Genomic DNA, 27,891 nt, shown 5'->3' with positions numbered 1-27,891 from the left:
GTCACTGTGGGCATGGCCTTTAAGACCCTTATCCTAGCTGCCTGGAAGCCAGTGTTCTGCTAGTAGCCTTCAGGTGAAGATGTAGAACTTAGCTCATCTCACACCATGCCTGCCTGAATGATGCTATGCTCCTGCCTTGATGATAATGGACTGAACCTGTAAGTCAGCCTCAATTAAATGTTGTCCTTGTAAGAGTTACCTTGGTTATGGTGTCTGTTCACAGCAGTAAGACCCTAAAAAGACAGGAGGTCTGAAAAAAAATGAATATAAAGCTCACACTAACTGATTCAAAATTAATTTACTGTTTGTGTGCACATGTGCAGAACTGATTCTCTGCTGGTTTGATCCTGGGATCCAAGGACCAAAACTCAAGTTGTCAGGCCCGTGTGTAAGAGCTTCTACCAACTGAGCCACTTTGCTGGCCCATTTTTGTTGTCTGCTTGTAGAAAAGAGTCTGTTAGAAGAGCTGGTTTTGGTGTTACATTTGGGGGAAATTGTATAGGACTTTAAACTTTCTATTTTATATACTTCTCTAAAGCTTGAAATGTTTTGCTGTGAGTAGCTATTGAAAAAAAAACACAAAACAAACACAGGCTGGGGAGAGGGCTCATCAGTTCAGAATGCAAACTGTTTGTCCAGAGGACCAGGGTTCAAGTCTCAGAACCCACGTCAGGTGGCTCTTATCTCCTTAGGGATCCAACAGCTCTAACCTTTTCAGGCACCTGTACTTCTGTGCACATGCCCACATGCAGACACGAATGTGCGCATCATTAAAATAATTAAGAAAGAAAAACAACTCTTACTGAAAAAAAATCAGAATGAAAGGGGTATCACTAAAGCCATAGATGTTTATCAAAAAGAACATAATACAGAAATAATTTTATAATACAAAGGGACGTGAAATAGACAAATGCAAAAAAAAAAAAACCAACAACAACAAAAAAAAAACAAATATAGTTTACCCTGGCATGCCTGAGCAAAGAGCATAGTCAAACTTTCTTTGCTCTGGCTACCTGAGAGCCTGAGATAGGAGGAGCACAAGATCAAAACCCGCCTAGGTTAGACAGTGAGTTCCAGGGCAGCCTAAGCAACTTAGAGAGACCCTGGCTCAAAAAAGCAGGGGTGAGGTGCGATGGGGAAACGGGTCTGTAGTTCAGTAGGACAAAGCTTTCCAGGAATGCACAAGGCTTGGGGTGGAAACCCCAGAGCTTCTAATTGTTTTCCTCCTTAAAGAAATTCCAGGCCAGGGCTGGGTAGAGATAAAGCAGAAGCACTTTGTCACTCTTGAGAATAGGCAGGGAAGGAGCATGCCTGCAAGCTTCTGTCTTGTCTACTCTGTTCTCTCTTGCAGGCTCGTCCTTTCCCTCACATCTTTCACTCTTGGGAAGTAGGCCATGTTGGAAAAGGCTCTAAGAAGAGGTCCACATGATGACTAATTGAGGCCCTAGCCAACTGCCCACAGGGAGCTAAAAGCCTTCCCAGAAACCACAAGTCCCAGTCTGGAAGCAGATTATCTAGTGTCTGGTGTGGGGAGACTAGATATTTGGATGACTGCCTGACTCTAGCCTCCTGAGAGACCCCTGAGCAAAGACCACCCAGCCAGGCTGCCACCGTGCAGGGAGCAAACGCTTGCTGCCTGACAAGATGCTAAATTGGAGAGTAATTTGTTATGGATCACCAGACAACAGATAAGTGATTCTTAGGATGATCTGTAGGTTCGATGGAATTCCATTAAAAAATCCCTGAGTTCTTTTCTTTGCCTTTATTTTTTTCTGAGCAACTTGGCCTCAAGATTTGCATAGAAATAAAGAGTCAAGAATAGCTGACATAATCCTGAATAGTAATAAGAGTATAAGCCATCACGAGAGTTAACGAGAGTTAACTCAGTGGCTGCAGCTTTACTTGCTGTCAACAAGCCCTTCTCTAAGCTGATGTGCATAAGACACATCAATTCCCTATTCCCAGAGATGGGAGATCAAGTAGGCTCAGAATAACAAGAGCAAGCTAACGTCTATAATGAAACAGAGAGTAAAGGCAACTTCAGACTCAAACGTTGGGAGAGCCAAATGACATGAACCTGGTGTCATTCTAGCTCCTGCTTGGTTGGGATCATCAACACTGAGAGCCAGAGAACCCAGCTCACCCCTTAACTGAGGGGATCCACGTGACCTGGAAACCTTGGTGGGATAATCTGACAAAGGCAGGGGAAGCTGGAGGACTGGTTTGTTTGACTCTGAGGTGCAGTCATAGAATTAGCCTAGTGGGGGCAGTAGAGAACATTTGATTACTCAAAAACTGAGAGGCTAGGACAAAAATAGGAAGATCATGAGTTTGAGGCCATCCTGGGTGACCCAGGGAGACACTGCCTCAGAGAAGCCAACCCAAACCCAACTTAAAGCAAAACACCATGGACAAGAACTGACCAATGGCTGGATCCTACTTCTGAAACAGCCCAGCTGGAGAGAAATCTCTGAGTAGAGCTTACTGGATCACACCAAAGACACAGGAGACAAAGGACAGATTAAACCCCACTGACAATGGGCAGGTGTGCAAAGGAAACTAAGTTAAATCCTGGAGGCAAAGGAAGAGGCTGGAGTAGTGAAGGGGACAAGGCAGAGCCGGACAAGAGCTGAGGAGGGACGTTAGAGCAGGGATTTCAATAACATTTAGACAGTGAATTTTGGAATGATAAACTGATAGGAAAGTCCATTTTCTCCCGGCTCATGTTCTCCTAACCACAGTCAGAGGTTTTGTGTGCCTCTCCAGAACATTCTGTGAATAAGCAAGTACAGCAACAAGTATAGAAGCATGCATATGTATGTGTGCATATAAATATGTTTGTGCTACATGTATATATGAGTGGGCATATATATGTGTGTGTATATGTGTATGTATATGTATTTATGTGTGTGTGCATGTATGCACATATAAAGATGTGTATGGTGCATGTGTGTATGCATGGGCACATGTATATATGTGTGCATATGTGTATGTATATGTATTTATGTGTGTGTACATGTGTGCACATATAAAGATGTGTGTGGTGCATGTGTATATGCATGGGCATGTGTATATATGTATGTGTGTGTACATTTGCATGCATGCATATAAATATGTGTATATGGTACATGTGTATAAAGTATGTATATGTATGTGTATGTTAATGTATGTATATGTATGCGTGTTTATATGTGTGTGTGTATTTTATCCTGATACTTTTCACACCTTGTTTTTCTTTGCACACTAAGATCCATGCTCCTTTGTATGTGTGTGTGTGTGAACTGGGGATCGAACTCAGGATACTCTGTGCATGCTGGGCAAGTGCCCAGCCACTAAGGTCCACTTCTAGCTCTGTGCTACTTTTATAATTAGCAAAAAAGATGTTTTCCCTTTGGTTTGAACAAGGTGAACAATCAATAGACAGAGTCATTTTATACAAGTCCATTGTACCTGTCCACACCAAAGCCACATGTCCCTAGTTCACATGAAGACTTTGGCTACAGAAGAAAGGAACACAAGGCTGCCTGTCCCTTGCCATTCTTCTTGCTTTCTACCAGGGCTGGCCCACACTTAAGCTAGGCAGAACACAGATCCAGAGGCTCCATGGGTAGAAGCCTCTGTCATAGCCCTTAAGGGTCCCCTGGCAGCCAGGGCCTACCTCAGAGTTTGGAGGCACAGCGAACTGGGAAGGCAGGCTAATGTCACTCAACTTGCATTCTGTTGAAAAGGTCACTGAGTAGGGCAGGGGGTTCTCCAACTTGATGGAGGCTGATACACTCTGGCGGACTGGGCTTGTCATCTGGATGGTTTTTATAATGCCAGAAGGGGTGACCCTGAAGCTCACAGTATAGTATAAGAACTCGTTGGTCACCTCGTTCCGGAAGATCACCTGCGTTCACAGGGTGAGTGGGAAGAAGCAGGGGGAGAGCAGAGGTTAGTCTAGGGTTCTCTGTCCATACCCAGGCTCCCCTGCTGCCTGGGAGCCTTGCTGGGCACATGATGTAAGGTAGGGTGTGGCATGACCTGCCAGTTTGATCCCTGCCAGGCATTCTTTCTCTTTAGGGTCTGTAGTCTGGCTTTTTTTTTTTTTTCTTTTCCTCGAGACAGGGTTTCTCTGTGTTGGCCTGGCTGTCCTGGAACTCACTCTGTAGACCAGCCTGGCCCCGAACTCAGAAATCTGCCTGCCTCTGCCTCCCAAGTGCTGGGATTAAAGGCATGCACCACCACGCCCGGCTTTAGAAGACCCTTTGGAGCAGCTTGGCCCATTGTTAGCATTTTGCCAGTAGGGGCAGCAAGGCAACCCCAAAGAACAAGCAAGACCTCAGCCCTTCAAGCTGGGGTGGGCTTCACGCCTATTGCTGTTGCGCCCAGAGCTGTCAGTGAGAATGACGTCACTGACAGACAGCATCTGGTGCTTGCTGGGGGATTAGTGCTTGCCCAGCTACACACGATCCCACAATGCATCTGCAACGCCATTGCCCCTTATAGACGTGGGAATGGAAGCGTAGCAAAGCTTAGTGTCTCGGCCAAGGTCACGTGTCCAAAGAAGTATCCTGCATGGAGAGATGTCCGGGCTCACCTGTGACTGCTCTACGCAGCCCTCTCCCCCTATGGCTGACTCTGGTCATCTGCCAAGATTCCTTTTCCCTGGAGAGAGGGGAAGCTGGGCCTGTGTGCTTGTTGGCCATTCATAAATAGAAACTTCAAACACATTTCTTTTGAGATGGGGTCTCATATAGCTCAGGTTAGTACCCAACTCCAGAGGCAGACCCCAAATGCCTACTCCTCCTGCCTCTACCTCCTAAGTGCTGGGATTTCAGGTATGTGACACCATGCCTGGATTTTATGCTGTTGATTTTGTAAAGAAGAGTCTACTCAAGCTTTTGCTCTTTTTAACACATTGAATCATCAATCTTATTATTACTAGGTGGCAATTTTATTTATACAGCCTGGCTTTTACATTCTCTCTCTCTCTCTCTTTCTTTCTCTCTCTCTCTCTTTTAAAAAGATTTATTTATTATTATACATAAGTACACTGTAGCTGACTTCAGATGCACCAGAAGAGGGCGTCAGATCTCATTATGGGTGGTTGTGAGCCACCATGTGGTTGCTGGAATTTGAACTCAGGACCTTTGGGGGAGCAGTCAGTGCTCTTACCCACTGAGCCATTTCACCAGCCCCCTTACATACACTCTTTTAAAGGCTTTAAGTGTATACTTTAAAATCTTTCACTTTGTGATTCCATCACTAATAATAGTTTTAAAAACTACGTATAAACAAACAAACAAACAAACAAACAAACAAACACTCAAGCCTCCAGGCCTGACTCCTGTGATCTATGAATCTATATACACTTCCCTGCTTCAAAGCACTTCTCTGATTAGAAAGTTACACATTGATAGAATGAAGCCTGTCTCCTCCACTAGACTGTGCTTCTTGAAAACAGAGCTTGGCTTTGGCCATTGCTGTATTGCTAGCACATAGCACTGAACATGGCTATGTGCTCAATGGATACCTAAATAAATGACTGGATTAGGCAACATAGAACATAGTGAACCCTATGGGGCACAGGCACCATGCCTGGAGGACAGCATCTGCTGTTCTCTAACATCCCAGGACCAAACTTCCGTGTTTTGGGGAGGCGCCTTGGACGTGGCAATACCTTTGCAGTGTACAGTCCCTCCTTGTAGGAAAAGAAGTTCAGCTTGTAGTCTTTCTTGGAGCCAGACAGAACATCAATGTAATCAAGGCCCTTCAGGGTGACACTTAGGTCTGTCTTCTCTGGTTTCAATATTTCCACAATGACCCGGAATCTGGAGCAGTACAGGAGAGAAGAGAGGCAATGAGAAACAAGAGACACTGAGAGACAGCGAAACTGTCGAAAGATGGGAGGGAAAGGGGCTGTGTCTACTTTTCCTTTCATGAAGATTGTGTGGGTCTGTGGTTCCAGTCTTTGATCTGTCACTAAGAATGACAGCAACTGCCATTTATCGAGCCCGGTACCCAGCAGCCCCTCTCTCTGTTATTTACAGATATTCAGCTGACACAATGTCCAGAGGAGGTTTGCTTCATCAACACCTCTGCTTTATGGGAGAGGAAAGAGAGGCTCAAAGAAGGAAGATAACGCACTCGGACGACATGCGTAGCTCCTGGCAAAACCAGGGTGCAGACTTAGGTCTGAGCTCTGTCTACTATGCCAAGCAGGTGGCCTCGAGGGAGACGCACTTCTAGTCACCTCTCTTTGGAAGGAAAGGATGAGGCTACTTGCCCGTGATCTCTTTCAGTCCCTGTATTCCTTTCTATCTCCTACTGTCAGCACACTTTGAGGGACCCTCTTCTCTGGCTAGTAGTTCGGGCTATAAGACACTCAACAACAACAAAGGTGTTGGCTGTTAGGACCATCAGAACTATTATGGGGCATGTATTTTGTGTGAGGCAGTGCTCTAGGATCTGTAAGATGTAGGATCTGTAAGAATCAACATTGAGCAAGAAGGCAAGGCCTGCGTGTTCATGAGACACTGGCTTTATTGAGGACTGTGTTTCTGACTCCCCCTAAATCTGACATTCTCTGTAGGTGAAGGACCAAGCTGGATGGTGGAAGTCATCTGCTCCCTCACCCCCTCACTGCTCACCCCACACTCTCACCTCTGGGGCTTGTTCAGCCAGTTGCTGATTGGCAGGAGCTCGGTATAGGGAGTCTTACATGGAACCTCACGGTAGATATTGGCAACAGCTTTGGGGAGTTCGGCAGTCCCGTGCAGGGCATATAGCCAGCCAGTCCCATCGGGGAGTGGGAAAAAGAGAGTGCCCTTGGAAGAAGAAGTGACAAATAAGAATGACATAGTAGACCCTTTATTAATAGACATCTGCCTGGCCTAGAGAAGAAAAGTAAGCCTAACACTTCTACTTTACCTTTTGGTTTGTGTGTGTGTGTGTTGCATATGTAGATGAGTGCACCTGTGTATAACCATGGGAGTCCAGAGGACGACACTGTCTTCCTAGATTGTTTCCCATGTTATTCCTTTAAGACAGCGTCTCTCACAGAAACCGAAGCTTGCTGTATTGGACACATAGTGAAGACTGAAGAGAATACCATTTGCTGCTCAGAGCAAAGACTGGCTTCTTTCCTTTTCTGAATTTTAAAATTAGATTTTGAAAAGATTCATTTTTATTTTTGTGTCTGTGTGTGGATGTATACATAGGTGTGTAGGGCCTATAGAGGCCAGAGAGGGAGGGCATTGGATCCCCGCTGAAACTGGAATTACAGATGGCTATGAGCCTCTCAGCATAGGTATTGGGAGCTGAACTCAGGTCTTCTGTAAGAATAGCAAGTACTCTTAACTGTTGAGCTATCTTTCCAGCTCTTAAATTACATTTTCATTCATTTGTTCGTTCATTCATTATATGCACACATATGACATTGCATATATGGAAATCAGAGAACAACTTATGAGAGTCATAAGTTCTCTCCTTATAACATGTTGGTCTTGAGGAATGACCCTTGGTGGTAAGGCTTGGTGGTGGACACATTTATGGGCTGAGCCATCTCCCTGACTCTCTTCTGATTTTTATTACAGTTGCCATTATGCCACTGATGCACGTAAACTGAATAGGAACTGCTCGGGGTTTAGTCCTAGGGCTTCCTTTCATAGCCGTGCCCCAGGATTCTAAGAGAAATGTAGGCAAGGGGGCAAGCTACTGCCTGCCAACTGTTATGGTTCCCTATCATCCATGATTATTATCATCCCATGATCTAGATACCCACTCCTTACTTGGGTATTCGTTTAACTCTGAGCTCTAAAATGGTCTTTTAGCCACTGTCCACCCAGCTCCTTGCTTCCCCTATGCTAAGAAAGCAGGCAGGGAGGCCTCAGTTTACCTGGTGCTTGCGATTCTCCAGATTCATGGTTCGGGGCTTGTAGGTGATCTCATAGGGCTTGTTTTGCTGATGGGCCTCCAAGGTGATGAACTCGGGCCCCTCCCAGTGCTCACCCTCAAAAATGGGGTGCAGGTTCCAGGTCTGGTTGGAACGGTTTGAGAGCAGGATGGTCTGTGTGTGCCTGGAGCGCACTTGGCAGTTGAAATTCACCACCTGGAGGAAGCAGGAAAATCACCTCCCATGTCATCTTTGGGTCTGGAGCTACAGAGTGTGTGTGTGTGTGTGTGTGTTTATGTGTGTAGAGGTTTCAAGTGTTTCCCATAGTGAATTCCAATGCACAATCTCTCTCCCCCCTATTCAGCCGAAAATATTTCCTAGGTATTTCATTTCTTATTTCGGGTGGAGTTGCATACATTTTCCTGCAAATGTCATGACTTCCCTTTTCCCTATAGCTGCACACAACTATACACAGCATTGTGTAGTGGTTACAGACACCATGTCAGTCAAATCGCTTCAGTGCAGAGATGAGGACCTGAGTTCAACCTAGCACCCAGGCGTGCCCAGTGTGGCAGGGCGTATGTCTGCAACTCCAGCACGGTGGGGATGAAGACAGGTGGGTCCCTGAAACCCCTTGGCCAGCCAGCCCAGCTGAACTCATCAGCTGTACAATAGTCACCTCCTGCTCTCCCCTGCTATCCAAGTCACTGCCATGTCTCCCCTCATCTAGGGGTAGTATTTCTAATTGGTCTCTCTTCTGCAGACACCTGTTAACATCTTGTTTGATTCTACTGAAGCGCAAATCAAACATTGTCATCCCTCTACTCAAGGCTCAAAGTCTTCCTGCCCCACGAGGAGGAAAAGAATGCTCATATGGCCCAGCACTCGCTGACTGAGCTATGCTCCAGTCTGTGCTAACAGCTCTTACCACAGAATTTGATCTACACAGCCTCCTGGAGGATATAGCGCTTGAATCAAAAGTTGAAGAAAGAACATGGATTAAGTAAACCAAGAGGGAAGAAAGATTATTCAAGTAGTGGGCATGGTCTATGCAAATCCCTGTGGCAGGGAGGAGCAGGACCGAAGGTTTGATGTGGGTGTTGAGACTGAATTCTCTTGTTGGGCTCACCACCTGCCTTTGGTCCATCTCCATGCAATGCCTACTTGCCTCTTTTACCACAGGTGGTCCCACACAGGTTCCAGACAGGGTGAGGCACAGAGGATTTCCTCCTTGGATGAAGCAGAGAATGTTTTTATAGAGACTCTCCTTCCCTATCTCAGTGGGGTGGTATGTTACTTCTAGAGCCACCTCTGTGCCTGAGATGATGTAGCCTTCTTCGGGGCTAATGGAGAAGTGGGGCTTGAGTTTCTTGACATCCCATTTAAACCTTTTTTTCAAGGGAAAAGAAGACAAGAGAGGGAGTGTGTTAATATTCTAAGGGTATGCAAAACCCAAACCAACCAACACAACAAAAACCAACACAACAAAAACTAACAGAAGACCAACAAAACAAAAACAAATCAAAAACCTCACTGGGACTTTTGACAAGACAGTCCCTGCTTTGACTACTCCATAGGCTGTAGGAGGAGGAAGTTCTGTCCGAGCAGAGGTGAGTTAGAGAGCCTAGATCACTCTCTGGGGAAGGAGTTTCTGTTCCAGAACCTCTTAGAGTTGAACAGTGGTGGACTGGCTGGTTTTGTGTCAACTTGACACAGGCTGTAGTCATCACAGAGAAAGGAGCCTCCCTTGAGGAAATGCCTCCCTGAGATCCAGCTGTAAGGCACCTTCTCAATTAGTGATCAGGGTTGGGAGGACCCATTGTGGGTGGTGCCATCTCTGGGCTGGTTCTATACAGAAGCAAGCCAGTCAGTAACATCCCTCCATGGCCTCTGCATCAGCCCCTGTTTCCTGACCTGCTTGAGTTCTAGTCCTGACTTCCTTTGATGATGAACAGCAATGTGGAAGTGTAAGCTGAATAAACCCTTTCCTCCCCAACTTGCTTCTTGGTCATGATGTTTCATGCAGCAATACAAATCCTGACTAAGACAAGGGCGGGGGTGGGGGAGGGATGGGGAGAAGTGACTGCATGTATCATCCATAGGTGACAAGCTAGGGAATGTATATATGAACACATACTATACATGTGTTCCCAAGATTGTATAGCTAGCAAGTGACTGGATTAGGGACCACAGTCTTTCCAGATGACAGCCTTAACTATGACTTTGCACTGCCTGTTTAGATCCTGGAGGGTGGTGGCCCGCCCTTCAGGTGAGAGTTAGGCCTGTTAGGTGGCACTGGGATCTTGACGGCTCCACGGGGCCATCCCTGTGGTTAGGCCCTTGGTATGGGTAGAAGGCCGAGGATGATCGGCACACACTCGGATTTCCAAAACAGCGCTACCGTATAATTAATAACCCTCTTGGTGCTGTAACACCGAGTCTGTATGGTGAGGAGCCCTGGGGTGTGCAATGTGTAGCCTGGTCAGCCATGTTGATTCATGAGCAGCAAGAGGAGAGAGCCTGGGTTCTGGAACTGTCTTTGTATTTCTTGGCTGTGGAATCTCTGAGCCTCTTCTGTGAGGATCTCACTACACCTGTGAAGTGAGGCGGCTAAAGCACCTCTCCTAGAGACGGGGTTGGTCCCGTGTAAGCTGCCCAACCTTGCATCCATACTTCCTTGTTGCCTCGTGTGTGGTTTTGGGGGAAAGTTACTCAATAATTTTTCAAGGACCTCTGGAAGAGCAGTCAGTGCTTTTTTTTTTTTTGGTTTTTCAAGACAGGGTTTCTCTGTATAGCCCTGGCTGCCCTGGAACTCACTTTGTAGACCAGGCTGGCCTCGAACTCAGAAATCCACCTGCCTCTGCCTCCCGAGTGCTAGGATTAAAGGCGTGCACCACCACGCCCGGCACAGTCAGTGCTTTTAACTGCTGAGCCATCTCTTGAGCCCTACTCTATCTTTCTATATGGCATTTATATTAAAACAGATTGAGAATTGGCTTACTGGTATTTTTTTTCTTTCTAATTCTATCTGATAGGAATGATGCCTGGGGAGTACACTTTGTCCGTATTTTCCCTCTCTCTTTCTCCCTCTCCTTCCCCCATCCCTCCCTCTTCTCTCCTCTCCTCTCCTCTCCCCCACTCTCTCTGCGATGCTTGGAATTAAACTCAGAGCCTTGTACATGCTACCCAATTGCTCTACCACTGAGCAACATCCCCAGCAGCCCCCATCCCCTTTAACAAGGTTTCCTATAGTCCTGACTGACCTGGCCTTGAACATACAGAGCCAGAGCATGAATTCTTAATCCCCCCTCTGCTTCCACTTTCCAGTCCCCAAGCACTGGAATTATATAATTTGTATCACCACTATGCTCGGCCTTAGCTCTTTTTATTTATTTTTATTTTTTTATTTAAAGACAGGGTGTATCACTATGCATTTTAAAATCCTCCTGCCTCATTATCTCACAATCAATCACAGAGATTATATTATAGTATTAGCTGTCTAGAGTTATTGTTGAGAGATCAAGTTGGATGAGCTGTGTAATGGGCATATACTAGGCACACACCAATATTCTTTTTCATGTCATCATGGTAGTAGCTGACACTGTGATGTTTCATATGAGGTGAGGAGATGCAGCTGTCTGCTACAGCATCTGATTGGAGACACCCTTGCTGGTCCTACCTTGCACCCACGTCGCCTGTGTTCATTATGAGAATGCGCCGCGTGGCTTGAGTTTGATACACAACGGGGCCAAAGGGAAGATGCTCTTGGTCCAGGGAAATCTCCAGGGCCTGACAACAGCCACTGAGGAGGAAGAGAGGACGCAGGAGCCCCATCCATTCCATGAAGACTTCCTCAGAGAAAGGAGGGACTCGCTTCTTGGGGGCAAAGGTAATCTCTAGTTTACAGACTTCTTTAGGCTTCATGGTGATCGTGTGGAAGGGCTCCAAGGTGATGACCTGGTCAGAAAGATAACTGGCTCAGAAGCTGATAGCAGGCAGGTTTCTCGGACCTCAGCAGCCTGAGGCCCTGCTGCTGAGACTGTCTCAGCCCAGGGGTCAAATCTCGTATGTTACCAGCTGGGTCATCTTTAATAAGTGGCTCAAACCATCCCCTTGACTCAGTGAAGGGCAGGATCATGTGTATAAAATATGTGGCATAGGACAGGGATCCAGCAAATGTTAATTTCCTGTCCTGTCCCGCTTTTCAGCTCTTCGTGGGCATTTATTCCCTCCTCCTCCTTCCGCGGGAGACAAAACAGCAGCAGGAAACATGAAACAAGAAACATCAATCCAGTCTTTCTCAAGAAGTGCTCGCTGGCGGGAGAGCATTGAGTTAAGTGAATTAAGCCAGACACAGACAGACAAGAATCATACTTCCTCTCATATGCAGAGTCTCAATTTGTATGTATGTATGTATGTATGTATGTATGTATGTGTATGTGTGCTATACAAGGAGCAGGAGGCCTATGTGCCATGATGTAGAGGTCTAAGGAGTAGGGATGGGGAATAAGGCAGGATAATGGGAAGAAAGAAATTCAACTATTGCATGCTTTTTCTCATCTAAATTTAATATGTAATATACACATATGCACACACATGGGCATGAGGAGAAAGCAGAGGGGAGACTCTCTGGGGAGGGGACGGGAAGAGCAGGAGTGGGTGAATGGGGACAGACGAGGGCAATTGGAGATGGGGAATAAGAACAAGGCACAGTCTCTCTCTCTCTCTCTCTCTCTCTCTCTCTCTCACACACACACACACACACAAATTTGTATAAAAAGTCATAATGAAACCACTATTTTGTTTGCTAGTGAGAAATATGAGTGATAGAGAGGAAGCACTGGGGAAATCGGGAACAGAAAAGCAGTCCCGGGGGGTTTCCTGAATGTGGTGACTTTGGGAGCTAGCCTGAGGACAGTGGCTCAAGGTACCCTGAGGAGAATGGCTCAAGACAGGTCACCGTAACAACCGGGGTTACTCTCTAAGGGGCAATCTGATAACAGGCATCTGAGGGTAAAGGTGTCTGACAGAGGTACATGCATACACATCAAATAAAAAACTCTTCCCACCCCCGATAAAGAGACCCAGAAAGCACACACTCATATGGTCGGTCGGTCTGTGAAGAGCTGGGACCCGCTGGCACTGAGGGCTTTCCTTTTCCATTAATGAGGAAAGGGGAGCGAGGAGTTTTCCTTCTCATCCGGGTGAATTGGTCGGCAAAGTGAAGTCCCAGTGAGACATTTGCTGGGTTTTATGCTCTGGCTAGCCAGCTTTTCTGCATCCTGCAATCCCCCCTTTCCTCCCCCCCTCCGCCATGAGCACCCCCCCCCCCCATTTTCCTACACTGACCTTGGCTTCCTGGAGCTCTGGAATAGAGAACAGGACCGAGTGATTAAAGGTGAGCTGGGCAAGGCTGTTGTTGACGAGGGAGACTGTTTTCCTCACAACCTGTCCTGGCAGGACAGCTCCTAACTTCACGATCCTGTTGGCTGGGTCTAGGACTAAAAGCTGAAGTGACCAGAGAGAGAGGAGGAAGGGTAGGGCTTGTCAGCGGGGAAACAAGAGTGAGGACGCCTGTCTCCTGCAGGAGCAAGGGCAGCTCCCTCTCTCAGTGACCTATCTGCTTCAGGTTAGACATACCTTCATTTCATCACTAGCCTGCTTTGTGTTGACAAGACACACCAGGTGGCAATGTCCTCCCTGTGACTTGAGGGGAGGCGGCCACACATCCCCCCCCATACCCTCCCCCCACTTGTTGGAATATCTTATGCATTCCTGAGAATCTTGGATTTCTTTTTTTCTTAAACCTTCAGTCATAATGCAAATACTGCCACCAGACAAATACCAGATGTAGTTATCAGGTATCAGGAAGACAGGGTGACTATCAGGACCATTTTCTACAGATTTGGGTCACCTGGCAGGAGAAGTTTCTGGATAATCCGGGGAACTAAAATATTCACCACCGAGGGTGAGAAGGATGGATGGTTCACAGGTGAACCTTGTGTCTGAATAGGACACGCCCTCAAGTGGGATGCTGTACATCTGACACTTCTCCAAGAAGACAGTAGTACATTTCTTTAGTGCTTGCTGTTAGTTGTCTGAGTTCATAACACAGTGAATCGGATTCTGAGTAGGAGCCGGGATTCACTTGAGCCCAGTTTAGAAATTCCTTCCCACTTGGTATGATTAGGGATCCTATCTTGGCAGGGCCGGGATCTGGGATGGAACAGTTTTAGGAGCAGTGAAGAGCAAGCTAGAATGAGCTAGTGGGCTAGAGTCTGGGAAGAGGAAAGAGGAGGGTTCTGAAGCCCCGCCTACTGTTGGGAAGAGGGAGGAGGGTCCTGAAGCCCCGCCCACTGCCTTTTACCTTCATTTCTGTGCCCTTCCCTTTGATCTCCACTGTCTGTTGAGAGAGTCCATTGATTTCAAAGGGGATGAGTTCTCGGTAGCTGATAGCTTCCCGAGGGTAAAAGGTGATTGGGATCTCCAGGGTCTTCCCTGGCTTTATCACGTCCACGTTGAAGTTCACCTCGATGTGTGGGGTGTTGGTGTACAAACAATCTAGGCTGAGGAACACCAAGAGGGATGGGTGTAAGCACCAAGAAGGCAGAATTGGAGGTTACTGATGGGTCTTCTATGCTTCTGGGCTGGAAGGTGACAGATTTCCTGCCCCGCTGTCCTAGAGTCAGCAGAGTCAGCCCAAGAGCTGGAAGGGATGTCAGCGGTGACCAGAGCATGTTCTCGTAGGTCATATCCTGAGATGGAGGTGGGAGCAGGTCTCAGACCCAAAGGCTCACGCTTGCACTCAGCCGATGCTCTGTTTCCTAAAGACTGCCTTCAGGGTTCTGCACTCTCTCACAGGGATGCTTCAAAAGTTACCGTGTGACAAGGCTCAGGGGAACGCAACTGTGTGTTCCAGAGTTGGGCAGACAGGAGTCTGGATCGGGATCTGCCAATCACTAGCCATGCGACCTGGGACAATGCGCTCAGGACATTTGGATCTGCCCCCTTAGCTGTAAAATGGGATTAGTGGCAGCTGCTTCATAGGGATTAAATGAGATAAAGTCAAGAAAGTGTTTTGTGCCTGAGGGTGTTCTATGCCCCAGTGTAGGGGAATGCCAGGGCGGGAAGATGGGAGTGGGTGGGTGGAGGAGCACCCTCATGGAGGCAGGGGGAGGGGGAATGGGATGGGAGCTTTTGAAGGGGAGACCTGGAAAGGGGAAAACATTTGAAATGTAAATAAAGAAAATATCCAATTAAAAAAAATCAAAAAAAGAAGAAAAAAGTAAAGACAAAAAAACTTATTTAAATAATTTTAAAAAGATTCGTTTTATCTTCGTTTTTATATGTATGAGCGTCTTGCCTGTGTGTGTGTGTGTGTGTGTGTGTGTGTGTGTGTGTGTGTGTGTGCATGCACTGTGTATGCCTGGTGCCATTGGAGGTCAGAGGAAAAATCATCCCCACTCTACTCCCATCCCACAGCCAAGAAGACACCTATATTTTTTTTAGCAGAACTTCCCCTCATTTTCCTGATGTATATTTAGAGAAGGAGCCCAGCTAAGTGGACACACAGAGCTCAAATTGTGAAAGACTATAGGTAGAGAAGATTAAAATATTTATTTTTACTTTATACACTTGACTGCTTGCCTACATGCATGTGTGCATGCCATGGTTGTGCCAGAGGTCAGAAGAGGGAGTTAGATCCCCTGGAACTGGAGTTACAGACTGGGTGCTGGGAATGGAATGTGGGTCTTCTGTAAGAGCAGAAAGTGCTCTTAACTCCTGTCTCAGTGGCTTGAAACTAAATGACACTCTTGTGATTTACTATCTAGAATAATAATTGCAGCAGCAGCAGCAGCAGCAGCAGCAGCAAACGGTAACTGAGCACCTCCTAAGCCCCAAGCACTGTTCTAAGTACTGATTCCAGGTGGGTGGTCCCTCTTCAGTCAAAGAGACAGAGTCACAGAGAATTTAAAAAATTTAAATATGGGCTTAGCATGGTGGTACATATCAGCAATCCTAGAACTTAGGAGGCTGAGATAAGGTGATCATGAATTGAGGCCAGCCTGGGCTACACAGTGAGACTCCATCTCAAAACTAACAGAGAATATGCACCCCTCCCTCAGACAACGAAAACAAAGAGTAAGATAAAACAAATTTGCTCAGTGTCACAGTTAAGAAAGAAATGATATTTGAACTCAGATTTGTGTCATCTGATGTGCATGGTCATGACGGGATACATGAAATAATTATAGTTAAAATTACAATTAAGTTAATAAATTAAAAGGAGTTCTTTGGTGTCACTAAGCCACTTAGAGTTAAAGGCCATCACACAGGACAATACTGATAGCAATACTTTTTTCATTGTAGAATGTTCTCTGGTAGGACCAGTATAAAGATTTGTGCATGAACGCAGCAGGCCAGTGACTGAACTAGATCCTCTCTCGTTAGATGGTCTGAAAAGCGCGATATAGAGACCTGGACTGAAATGTTCCTTAGGGATGATGCAGGCAGGTTTGATCTGAGAGATCTAGGCTCAGTACGGACTTGCTATTTACTGCAGTATAATTCACTTTTTTGTGTCCTAAACCAGCAGTTCTCAACCTGTGAGTTGTGACCCCTTTTTGAGGGGGGGGGCATTACATATCAGATATCCTGTAAACCAAATATTTACATCATGCTTTGTAACAGCATGGACATCACGGTTATGACGTGGCAATTAAATAACGTTATGGCTGGAGATACCACAACGTGTTGAAAACCACTGCTTACGCTTCTTTCCAAATCTGCTGCACGAGGAAACAAACAGAAGCTATGGGACTTTGCATTAGCTAGTCATCTGGCACAGCCCTCTACAAATCAAGAAGAAGATGTCTAGCAGGTTCTAGCAGGAATCATGGATGTCCATGTATTCATATTAGTAGTGGGGGCAGGGACCCAGAATTCATGCCACATGTGTTAGATTCTTTTCTGTTATTTCTGTCTTGGTAAGGTGAACTAGTTAACAGTACTTGTTAACTTGACATATCCTAGAATCACTGGGGAAAAAAAAAAGATTTTTACTTGAGTAAGTGTCTTTAGCAGGTTGGTCGGTGGATGTGTCTATGGCGGATTATCTTGATTGTAAACTGATACAGGAGGGCCCAACCCACGGTGGGTGACACCATCCCTACCCAGGTGGTCCTGAGCTACCTAAGAGAGTGAGCTAAACGTGAGTCAGGGTAAGCCACGAAGCAGTGTTCGTCCGTGGCTTCTGCTGTACTTCCTTGGTTGTAAGTTCCCTGGTTGGTGGTAGTGCTAAATGTAGTAGTAGCAAGTAGCCCTGGCTTCAGGTTCCTGCTCCCGAGTTTGTACTCTGACTTTTCTCAATGATGGACTGAGACCTGGAGATGTCAGATGAAATACCCAACCTCATCCCCCTGCTAAGCTGCTTTTGATTAGAGTGCTTTATTACAGCAACGGAGATGAGACCAGAAGACCGGAAGACAGGACTTCAACCTGTAGAATTCTCACGTGGTTGTAGAATTATCTTGTGTCTCTGTGAAGACTACTTACCTCATAGATGTTTCTTCTTTGTTGGTGACAACGAGGATTTGCTTATATGGAGGCATCCCAGCTTGGTAGATGAAGCAAGTCCCAAAGTTGTGGCTGGTGAAGGAGAAATGGACAGCTGGGCTCACAGCACAGCCTAAGATGTTGCATACGAATGTTGGGCCATGGCTGATCTGCAAGGAGAGATGGGCCAGGGGACTGTAGTTAGAGGCAGGAAGACAGAGCGATTGCATCCCCAGGGCAAGAAGGAAAGGACGGTTTCAGTAGGTTTGAATGAATTTGCTTCCAATTAGCTACTCTAAGCAGAATCCACACTGGCTCTTGTTTTGTTCCTACAGCAGTGGTTCATGAAGGCAGAGTAGTTGGCAGAAATGGCTAGTGATCATACAGGGTGGGACTGGGGTTGCCAAGGAGCCTGGGTGCAAGGCTTGATGTCTCATCTTCCGTTATGTTTTGGGGCCACCACTGGATATAGTTCTGCCATAGGTTGTTAATAAGGGATGAAAGGGAAGCAGGGTGGCGATGGTGCCCCCCTTTAATCCCAGCTCTTGGAGGTGGGCAGATCTCTGTGAGTTCAAGGTCTGTCTAGTCTACAGAGCTAGTTCCAGGAAAGCCAAGGCTATGCAACAAAAACCCTCTTAAAAAAACAAAATGAAGAGAAAAAAAAAAACCAAAAAAGAGAAAAGGGTGGTGGTGGTGTCTCCTATTCTGTCTGTCAGTTCTCACCAACTCCATGTACACCTGCTGGAACCCCTGATTCCCCACGGATTGAGAGAGGCCGACAGGCCCGTCCGTGGCCGTGGCATCCTATCTTGACTAAATGGGCAAAGTCATTACTTATTTATTTAATGTGTATGGGTTGGGGGGCTAGGGGGTGGTGGTGAGGTGGGGTGGTGATGGTGGTAGGGTGTTTGATTCTTCATCTGATACCTTATCTTGGAAAGGGTTGTGTGTATACATTCCCTGCCCCATCCAACGCTCTCACTTATTGTAGTGTCTAGGTAGTGTCACAGTGTGCGGATGTGAAAGATCCTGACAGAATGTAAAAGGTCACAGAAGCCCTGAAATTGGCAAAATAGATTTCATAGTTAGCAGAACTAGCTTCACTGATTTAGAAAAATAGAGGTGCACAATGCTCTGGCCACTCCTTGAACCCGTGTGTCTGCCAATGTTTTGACCGTTCCATGAACCCATGTGTGTGCCCACTGATGAAGCCCATTGCCAGGTGTTTGTGATATTGGTTGCTGGGAAAGAGTTGGAAAATCTCCCCAGCAACCACAGCCAGGCCAATCCAGAGTTGCTATACCTGCACCAGACTCTTTCCTTGTACCCCTCCCATACCCATTTCTTGAGAATAGACATTGTTTAGATCTGGAAATCCCCTACCCCCCTTCTCCATTCCCCCCTGAGGACCTATAAAAACTGGGACACCTTTTCCCTCAGGGTCGACTCCTCTACCCCTGTGTGGGATATGAGTCGTCCCCAGAGCTCTCTCTGGCTTTCCCGAATAAAGCCTCATGTGGCTTGCAGCAAGCTTGGTCTATCGTGAGTTCTTGGGGGTCTGCTATTATCCTGAGGCCTGAGTGAGGGGCTCCTCTTGGGGTCTTTCAGATGGTCCACTGCTTATCTTATGGTGCAGCCTCTGTTCCAGAACACCTGAGGGCCATTTCCAAGGCAACCACACTGTTGGGGCTGCTGCAACTATCCAGCTGGGGCAACATGCCATGGGTTCTTCTGGCGTTTGGAAAACATTGAATGGTCTCACCTTGATTTTGAGTTCCAGGCCCTTCAAGACACACTTCTGATACGGTTGGAATGACAGGTTGGCCGGTTCAGACTGACCCACGTCTACGCTACTGTCGGTGGGTGTGAAGTCCAAGTATTGCAACAGGAGTTTTGGTCCAGAGAGCTCTGCCTGGTAGCTGAAGTTGAACTTGCCCGTGTTGATGAAACTGAATTCACACTGAACACATTCATTCAACTCCACCTGAAAGACGGAGAGAACAGCATGGTGGATGAAAAAAAAAAGCCACAAATCCCTTGTCTAGGGAGAGATATTCATTGGGAAGTAAGGGTAGAGAGTGACATTAATAAGCTGGGTGTCATTAGCTGAATGGGACTGGATATTCCCAAAACCCCCACCAAGTATTAGGGTCCTCTCATATTCCAAGTATAAGTTGGTAATTTAATTCTTAGATCTTTCTTGGCAGTAAAAATCTCAAGTATTCATGTCTCTCCCATTCTCATCATAACTACATAACCCTGGGGATGGATTTATCTGCTGTCTCTAGTATTTGAGACAGGACAGCTCAGCTCACACTCATTGTATCTATCACATTCCCTAGATAAGGGAAGAGCAATAGGTCCTTGTCATCCATTACCTCGTAGAAGTTGATGGTGTTGACCTGGGTGGATGTCAGGAGGATGGTGGTGCCCATCCTGTCTCTGCACTTGACCTCAGCATTCATAGTGTAGCCCTCGGCCTTGACGTTGAGTGTCAGAGGGTGAGCTTTCTTTTTTATATTGCAGATCAAATTGAAGTTCACATCTCCTTCTTGCTTTGGTGTGAAGAAAATATCAACTGGGAACCTGTTCGGGAAACAAAACAGCTGAGTAAGTCAGACTGTGACAATCTCACAAGACAAGAGTCCACTGGATTTTTGGATGCACTATGAGCAAAAGACACCAAAACCAGCACTCCAAATTAAGTGAGTTTTAAGGATTTTCCAGGCACTAGATACTGCTTTGTGGGTTTATAGACACAAGACAAGGAAAAGGCTATGTACATAGGAAAAAATATTGAGATAAAGATTTAGATTAGGGCTGGAGAGATGGCTAGCAGTTAAGAGGACTGGTTGCTCTTCCAGAGGGCCAGGGTTCAATTCCTAGCACCCACATACATGGTGGCTCACAACTGCCTGTAACTCTAGTCCTAGGGAGTCTGATACCTTTTTTAGGCCTCATCAGGCACTATACATATATGGTGCACAGACATAATACACACAGAACAGCCATACAAACATAAACAAATTGGAATTCTCAATGCCACACAATTCAAGAAAATGAACACCAGGAAGCCAGGTGGATAGAGATGAAACTGTTTATATTTAAATCTTAGAGTTGGGAGAGGCTCTAATTTTTATTTAAGATTTTTTAAAACTCTCTCTCTGTGGGGTATGTGTGAGTGAGTGTGTGTGTGTGTGTGTGTGTGTGTGTACCAATAGGATGTGTGTGGAGATCAGAGGACAAGTTGTGGGAGTCAGTTCTCTCCTCCTACTCGGTGGGTGCTGGGAATTGAACACAGGTTGTCAGCCTTGGTGGCAAGTGCCTTTACCACTGAGTCATCTTGATGGCCTATGAGAGATTTTTAAAAGTGAATCTCTCCAATTGACTCTACTGTCTGGCAGGCCTGGGACCCTGCCATGCATCTGGAGGATTTCAGTTCTACTCACCTGGACAGTGGCGGGATCCAGCCTTCCATGGGGCATACAATGAGGCTGTTGTTGAATCCTTCAGAATAGCGGGAGTTGTCCTGGAAGGCGAAATTGAACCCTTGCTCCTCCTTGTTGATGATCTTTACTGTCTCTCGGGCTTCTCTGCCTGGGGGGGAAACGCCATCCCTCAGCAAGGGCCTCTCTCCTGCTCAGTGAGGTGGTGTAGCAGACGGTGCCCCACGCAGAAGAGGAAGGTTTCACAGAGCAATCTCAGCATCCCCTCCCCCCAACTTTCACAGAACAATTTCAGGCAACCCCTGAATTCCTCAGCCACTGACCACTGCCTGCCTGCCTTCCTTCTTTTTGCCTTCCCAGCGACCTTCCTCCTGTAGGCAGATTCCACATCATCTGCCCAAAATGTTTCTTCCCTAATTGACTGCTCCTTCAGAAGGTGGGTTCTCTGACCTGGCCACAGCTCGGCTGGGATTCTGTTGACACCTTTCTTTTCCCATCAGTCAGGAGTTGTAAGGTCTTCCTGGGTCTCTAATGGGGAACTCGCCCCCACGCCCCCAGCCCTAACCCCTTTGATGGCTCACATTTCTATACAGAGTTTCTACCTGTAGTTCTTTTGAATTTGACCTTGCATGGCCCTGGGCTCTCCTGTGGAGGGTCCTGACTCATTATTTTGCTTTTCTCATTGGCTAATGTTAAAACATTTACTTCCCCACAAAACTTAGAATTGTCTTATCCAATTCTCTCCCTTCCTCAGCCCTATGGGATTTGAACCTATCAGATTTAGCAAATAACCTTTATTAGCATAAATGTGACCCAACTATTTCTTGGGACATAGAGTGTGTGTGTGTTTGTATTTGTGTGTATGTGTGTGTATTAACATTGCATCTATCTAAAATTAAATTTTAGCTGTGCATTCTGTATAACCCTAGCTGTGATTCTAAATGAAATTTGATTAAATTTATATTTAATTTTGGGAGAACTAACCAAATGTTTAGCTCCTATTTTGAAGCATTTTAATGTCACTTAACTCTTGACATATAGGTCTTAGGAATTGGATTTAACTTTGGATAATGTACATTTGGTTAGCAGTAGAGTTTTTATTTTTGTTTTTGCTTCTAGGTGTTTACAGCAAAAAGGGACACTTATCTTGTTCACTTTACTAAGTTATCTTGACTCTAGTAGTTTTTCTCTCTCATCTCTTGGGGATTTATGTGTGCAAAGTGATCAGCTGCAGCAAGTTAGATTATTACTTTCTCTCCATTAAGATTCATGCTCATCTATTATATATATATAGTTAGTTAGTTAGTTAGTTAGTTAGTTCGTTAGTTAGTTTGTTTGTTTCTGGGCTTATTATAGGACACTATTTGATTGCCTGCTGCTTTAGGTTAATATTCTTTATGTTTTCTCTTCAACTCTTGTTTTATTGTGGGAGGGTTTTTGAGGGTTGGAATAGGGATGAACTTTTGAAGAATTTAAGCAATGACTATATTTGGTGCATTAACATGGTCATATGGTTCTTTATTGATTCAGTGATTATACCGAAATCTGCACCATTGAAGTCTTGGATTAAACCCTTCATATAGTTTGATTTACTGTCAAGAATATTATTGTCTAAATAAACTTCTAATGAATCACTTAAAAACTCTTTGGTCTTAGCTGGATTTTACAGTCCCACCCATATCCATATGAAAGATGCACAGAGCTATGCATTATCTGATGGTCACTTCCTTTACAGCACAGGTCTCTGCTGAATGTTACCTCTTTGGTGTGTGCCACATTTCTATTTTTCTTATCCTATGACATTCTTTCCTATAACACGTTATCAACCTCTGACTTACTATTTATTTTATTTAGTTTTTGCTAGTCTTCTTCCTATGATTGGAATCTATAACAAAGCTCCCACATATTTCAAGGTGTTAGGGTGTGGCTGCCAAAGACAGCCGATGGAAATGAGATTGAGAGGGAATTATCGTATGGCTCTCTGCTTCTGACATACTTTTGGAAGGTTCCAAGAAGAGTGCCCCACTCCTGACTGCTCCTGGAGTCCTTGGTGACCTAGGGTCATGCCAATTCACAGTGAGAGAGCGACAGGGCCAGCCACCTTACCAATGAGGAGAGAGCTGAAATTGAGGTGAGACTTGTCAAGAGAGATAAGGGGGTCTGTGGTCTTGCCCACCAGCAGGAAGGGGACTGAGATATTATGCTCTGGGATAGAGAAAGTCCAGAACTCTTCCGTGATGTCCAGGTGAGCCGGCAGGAACTGGAATATAATCTATGACGACAAGTCAGAAAAGGACAGTGAGAGGCATTTCTTCCTTGTCCTTTTGGAGACCTACTTGTATGAGGGCCATAAGAGGTGACATTTTCCCAGGTTTCCATTACCATCTAAAATGGGTGTGGCTCAATCTACGTTGTCAATGTTTGCCCTGCCTTCTGGGGAGTAGGGCCATGCACCCCGTTCACAGCTTCTGCTGATTATACAGCTGCATTCTGTGCCATTCCTTGGATGGCACGACTGCAGCACAGTGAACTGAATTAGCAAAGCGACACAATGCACATGTCTGTCAGCAGTCCGGCATGCAGCCCACTTTAATATTATTATCAGAGTAATCCGATCTCTCTCTCTCTCTCTCTCTCTCTCTCTCTTTCCCTCTTTCTCTCTTGGTGAGTGTGTATGTGTGCATGTGTGCATGTGTGCTGAGCACACATGTGGAGATCAGGGGACAGCTTGTGAAAGTCGGCTCTCACCTTACGTCATATGCGTCTCAGGCTTGGCAGTAACTACCCCCCCCCCAACCTGCTTAGCCATCTCACCAGCTTCTGGACAGTATTTAAATTCATAACTTTCAATTCGTGGATTTATTGCTACATGTAAGATTCTCTGTAGAGCTTACTGGCCATGGAGCCCACACATATGCTTTGACTGGCAAGGCAAGTTCACATATAGATCTGACCGCCTCCTTTATGTTATTGTGGAGACATTTAGGACTAAGCCACAGATAGGATTTCATTCGTGCGTTTTGCCTATTTCTCTGGGAAAGTAAAATCATATCCATTTGCTGTTGTCAATCTTCTAGATACAGATAGTTCTTTATGGCCTTATACTATGGTCCCAGGAAGCCCCAGATACTTGTGTCTGGTCCCCTTTGGCTCTTTGAATATTCTTATAAAATCCCCGCAAATACTAGAGCTGTCTCCAGAGCCAGCCAAGAGAGCCCAGGTCTATCTTGCTCACTGGGATTGTACATGTTGATGAACAATAATAAATACAGTCAATAAATACATGGATCCTCATCAATACTTTTCTCCCTTCACACTCTTGCTACACAGAGATGGCTAGAGTTGTGGGGGTCCCCGTCCACACACACCTCAGCTTTCTTCTCAGGGTGGATGATACCCTTTTCTGTAAGACACACAAAGGCCGGAGGGTGCTGGAGACTTTCCGTCTCTTCAGAGGTCCAGCAGAAAGAATAGGTGCTGTTGGTCGGGTTCAGAATTGTGAAGGTCCTGGCCGGGGAGGAAAGATGGACAGAAGAAAGTTAGGGGAGATATTGAAAAAAAATTCAAGAAAATATATGTAAACCCCAGAACTGTCACAGTCTCCCCACAGGGAACTAGAAATGACCAGAGAACTTCATTGCTGTAGAAATAAAAATGCCATCTCCCCAGGCATCTAAGGGGGTAATGAATGGTGCAGCTATGGAGTTTGGAGTGATTAACTCTCCCAAGGCCATATGTGTCAAGGGATGCTCTGTGCCAAGGTGGAGGTGAGGGAATTCACATTTTTATACATGCTAGAGTTCCCCTACTGTCAAAAGCAACGCAAACAGAACCCAGCTTCGCTCGTGTATCAGTTCTCCGATGTTAAACCTCTACGGCAACCCTCGAGATGTCCAGTTTGCTTCTAGGCATCAGCATGGGTGGGCTTTTTCTGGATTCTGCATCTGAATTCTTTGGAAGGGCTGATTGGCTGGAATTCAAACGATACAACTCAGACTCACTGGACATTCTTCCCACCGATGCCCACACTGGTGAACTCAATCACACGGGTATTAGGTTCGAGAGGCCCAGCGCCTGGTCCTCGGAGCTCTGGGTTGCGCCGATGACCACTGATGTAGTCCGACTCCTTCAGGTCAAAGTGGCAGAACGGCAGGACGCTTCGCCCTTTTGTTATCAAAATAGGACCTTGTTCTCCAAGTGGGAGGTTGGGAATTCTGAAATGAGAGGGTTATTTTTAATTTTGATTTTTCTATCCCGTTGTCCCTTTCTTAGCTGGTTGGAAATAAATATTCTGTTTACCAGAATGTGAGTTCCATGTGAGCAGAGGGTGGGTTTGTCTTGGTCAGTCACACCATATTTTGCCTTGACTGGCACATTCTATATAGTAGCATAATAGGCACTAATGAATTTACTGTTAAATGGACAAGTGGGCTGACTCTGAGGAACCTAGATGTAAGTACCCTCTGTGTATGTGGCTCTAAGTTTTTCCCTCCTATCAGTGGTTATGTAAACAACGTGCTTGCCCTTTGGGTTCACTCCTAGGCATCCAATAGATTATAGAGAAGGACCTGGAAACCCTAACCAAGTTATTCTAAGACCCTTGGAGAAGGTGATGCATATGAACAGACTCAGCCTTGGGGCTGAGCTGAGGTGGCTCTAGTGTGGCAGAGGTCTCTCTGGTATAAGATCAGGGGTTCAGGGGAACTCTGGCACTTCAGGTAGGCCTCTGCCATCCTAGGGCAAGACTTAGAGAAGCTTCTACAAGGCAGGTGTTCTTTCTGGAAAATTTCCTGGAAGAAGGTGCCATATCTGGGACGCTCTCTGATACATGTATTTGTTTACTTTTTTTTCTCTCTCTCTCACTGGACACCAGACCAGACCGGGTCTGCCAACCCAATATTCCTTCCCGTCTTTGTTTATTGAGTTTATTGTGGGCCAGGCATTGCTGCAGGCTCTTTGCTTAAACTAGGTCATTTAGCAGGCCAAATAATTCTACATGATAAGGATTAGTGCTTGCATTTTATATATGAGGCAATGGAGGCTCAGAGAAGACAGAAGGAAGCTTTCCAAAGGGGTAGAAGCTGCTGGGCTACAAATTACTCTCTTATTTAGTGGAGTCCTGCATGTGGCCAGGAAGGGGGAAGTGGGCAGGTGGAAGGGCGGGAGAAATTGATGGGCGGGGCTTAGACTACATCCTCTTTGTTCTCCGAAGGTAGGCCCTTTTAGACTTCCGGGCTCTGTGAGGCATCTAGGGTATGGTGGAAGAGGAGGCTGAGGGCTGGAGGCTTGGAGAACACATCTCCTTACTGGCAGTACAAGGAGCTCTCGAACTCTCCGATGTCCATTGGCGAGAACTTCACTTTGAGCTTTTGAGTCTTTCCTACGGGCACAACGCCTGAGGGGGGTTCCACTGAGAAGGGTGATGGCGAGGCTTCGGTCCAGCGGTCCAGGGCACTGTCCAGGGAGCTGCCTGAGCCCTGACTTAGCTCTTTTTGACTTGAACCTGAGGGAGGATAGAGAAGAGGTGATATTCCACGGTGGTAATGGGATGGGCAGGCTGCTCCCAAGTTCCGAGGGACCTTCTGTGATATCTGTGGACTCATGCCTTATAGCAGGTATAGTCCATGCTGGGCACAAGTAGAAAGGAATCAATTCACACTTCACAGGTGATGTGTGAAAAACACTTCTATTAATTCTATGGTGCTTTCAGATTGATTTCCTTTTGGCTCAGGGGTTGTAGGTCAAGAAAGGGTTTGCAGATATTCTGCAACAGGGTAATGGGCTATGAATAGAATTTGTGGCCAATCATTGATATAACATAGGGATTTACAAAGTGAGAGTCCATGGGTAAGGGCCCATCTGGAAAATCTGGGAGTCTCCACAACTGAAATAACAATGACTGCTTTAGATACCCACGAGGTGCTAGGCCCTTTGCTAGTGCTTCGTGCTATAGTATATCACTACACACTTTGGGAGAGCTTTCTATTTCTTCTGGGAAAATGGCCCATGGTTTTCTTTTAAAAAGACTTATTTTATTTGCACCTGTATGAGTGCTTTGTCTGCATGTATGTTTGTATACTACATGTATTTATGATGCTGCAGACATCAGAAGAGGGTGTCAAGACCCTGTGGGACTGGAGCAACAGACAGTTGTAAGTTGCCATGTGGATCCCAGGAACTGAACCTGAGTCTCCTAGAGGAGGCACAAGTGCTCTTATCTGCTGGGGTATCTTTCCAGCCCCATCATAGGGTGTTTGCTTGCTTGTTTGTTTTGTGACCGGCAATCTTCCCGAAGGTTCAGAACTAGAAGACAAGATTCCTAGTGATAGATGACACGAGCCATCATTCTGGAGAGGAAGAGGGAAAGCTACTTATCGCTCAGGTCCATGTGGCTTTGTAAACCCACGAGGCCCATGCTCTGCTGTTCTTAGCTACTCAGAGGCTGCGGGAGTAACACTGGCCTCTAAGGCTTCTCTGAGAATGGTGACTCAGGTCAGACCCTGGGGTTCATGTGGCACTGAGTTTACCTTGACGCTCAGGCATGGCAAAACTGACTGCCTTGGAGGCTTCTTCTGAGATCCAGCAGAATTCTAACAGCACCTGTCCTGTGTTAACGAGGTCAAACCTGTGGGTAGATCAGGAGCAGATTTCAGAATGGGTTGTCCATAATTTCTGCCCTACCTGAGTATCGGCTGTACTGTTTGTCAAAGGCAAGTCACTTTGTTTCTTAGGTACTTTTTTTTTTATGTCTGAGTTTTAGCCTGTTGTGCACACACATAAATATTCATATTTTCTTTATTCATTCTTTGACAGTGGACAGCTAGGCTGATGCTTTGCCTTGGCATCTTGGTGGCTATGAAGAGTCCACATGGGAGTGCAAACATTCCTCAACATATTGATTGGACTCCCCCTTTGGATATACACCAGGAGGTGAGCTAGCTGGGTCACACAGTAGGTCTACTTTTAGTTTCCTTTTGAGTAACCTCCTTACTGTTCTCTATAATTCTGTCTTTT

General features: G+C 46.0%; 1 protein-coding gene across 11 annotated transcripts in view; it reads right to left on the bottom strand.

The window, feature by feature from the left end:
• The window catches only part of Hydin (HYDIN, axonemal central pair apparatus protein), a 343,286-nt gene that overhangs the window by 3,203 nt on the left and 312,192 nt on the right, over positions 1-27,891 (bottom strand). For all 11 annotated transcript variants that reach the window (XM_030243552.1, NM_172916.2, XM_030243556.1 and 8 more), the window contains 17 exons: positions 27,405-27,502; positions 26,185-26,380; positions 24,879-25,091; positions 24,246-24,384; positions 22,984-23,149; positions 20,881-21,028; positions 19,810-20,017; positions 19,194-19,415; positions 17,432-17,601; positions 14,244-14,442; positions 13,226-13,384; positions 11,556-11,833; positions 9,045-9,264; positions 7,880-8,092; positions 6,646-6,809; positions 5,663-5,813; positions 3,659-3,889 (listed from right to left, as the gene is read on the bottom strand). In XM_030243552.1, coding sequence (XP_030099412.1) covers positions 3,659-3,889; positions 5,663-5,813; positions 6,646-6,809; positions 7,880-8,092; positions 9,045-9,264; positions 11,556-11,833; positions 13,226-13,384; positions 14,244-14,442; positions 17,432-17,601; positions 19,194-19,415; positions 19,810-20,017; positions 20,881-21,028; positions 22,984-23,149; positions 24,246-24,384; positions 24,879-25,091; positions 26,185-26,380; positions 27,405-27,502 — 3,175 coding nt within the window. The remainder of the gene's footprint in view (positions 1-3,658; positions 3,890-5,662; positions 5,814-6,645; positions 6,810-7,879; positions 8,093-9,044; positions 9,265-11,555; positions 11,834-13,225; positions 13,385-14,243; positions 14,443-17,431; positions 17,602-19,193; positions 19,416-19,809; positions 20,018-20,880; positions 21,029-22,983; positions 23,150-24,245; positions 24,385-24,878; positions 25,092-26,184; positions 26,381-27,404; positions 27,503-27,891) is intronic.

The sequence above is a fragment of the Mus musculus genome, chromosome 8 (assembly GCF_000001635.26).
Source record: "Mus musculus strain C57BL/6J chromosome 8, GRCm38.p6 C57BL/6J".
Classification (NCBI taxonomy): Eukaryota; Metazoa; Chordata; class Mammalia; order Rodentia; family Muridae; genus Mus; species Mus musculus.
This window is presented reverse-complemented; position numbering and strand designations above follow the sequence as displayed.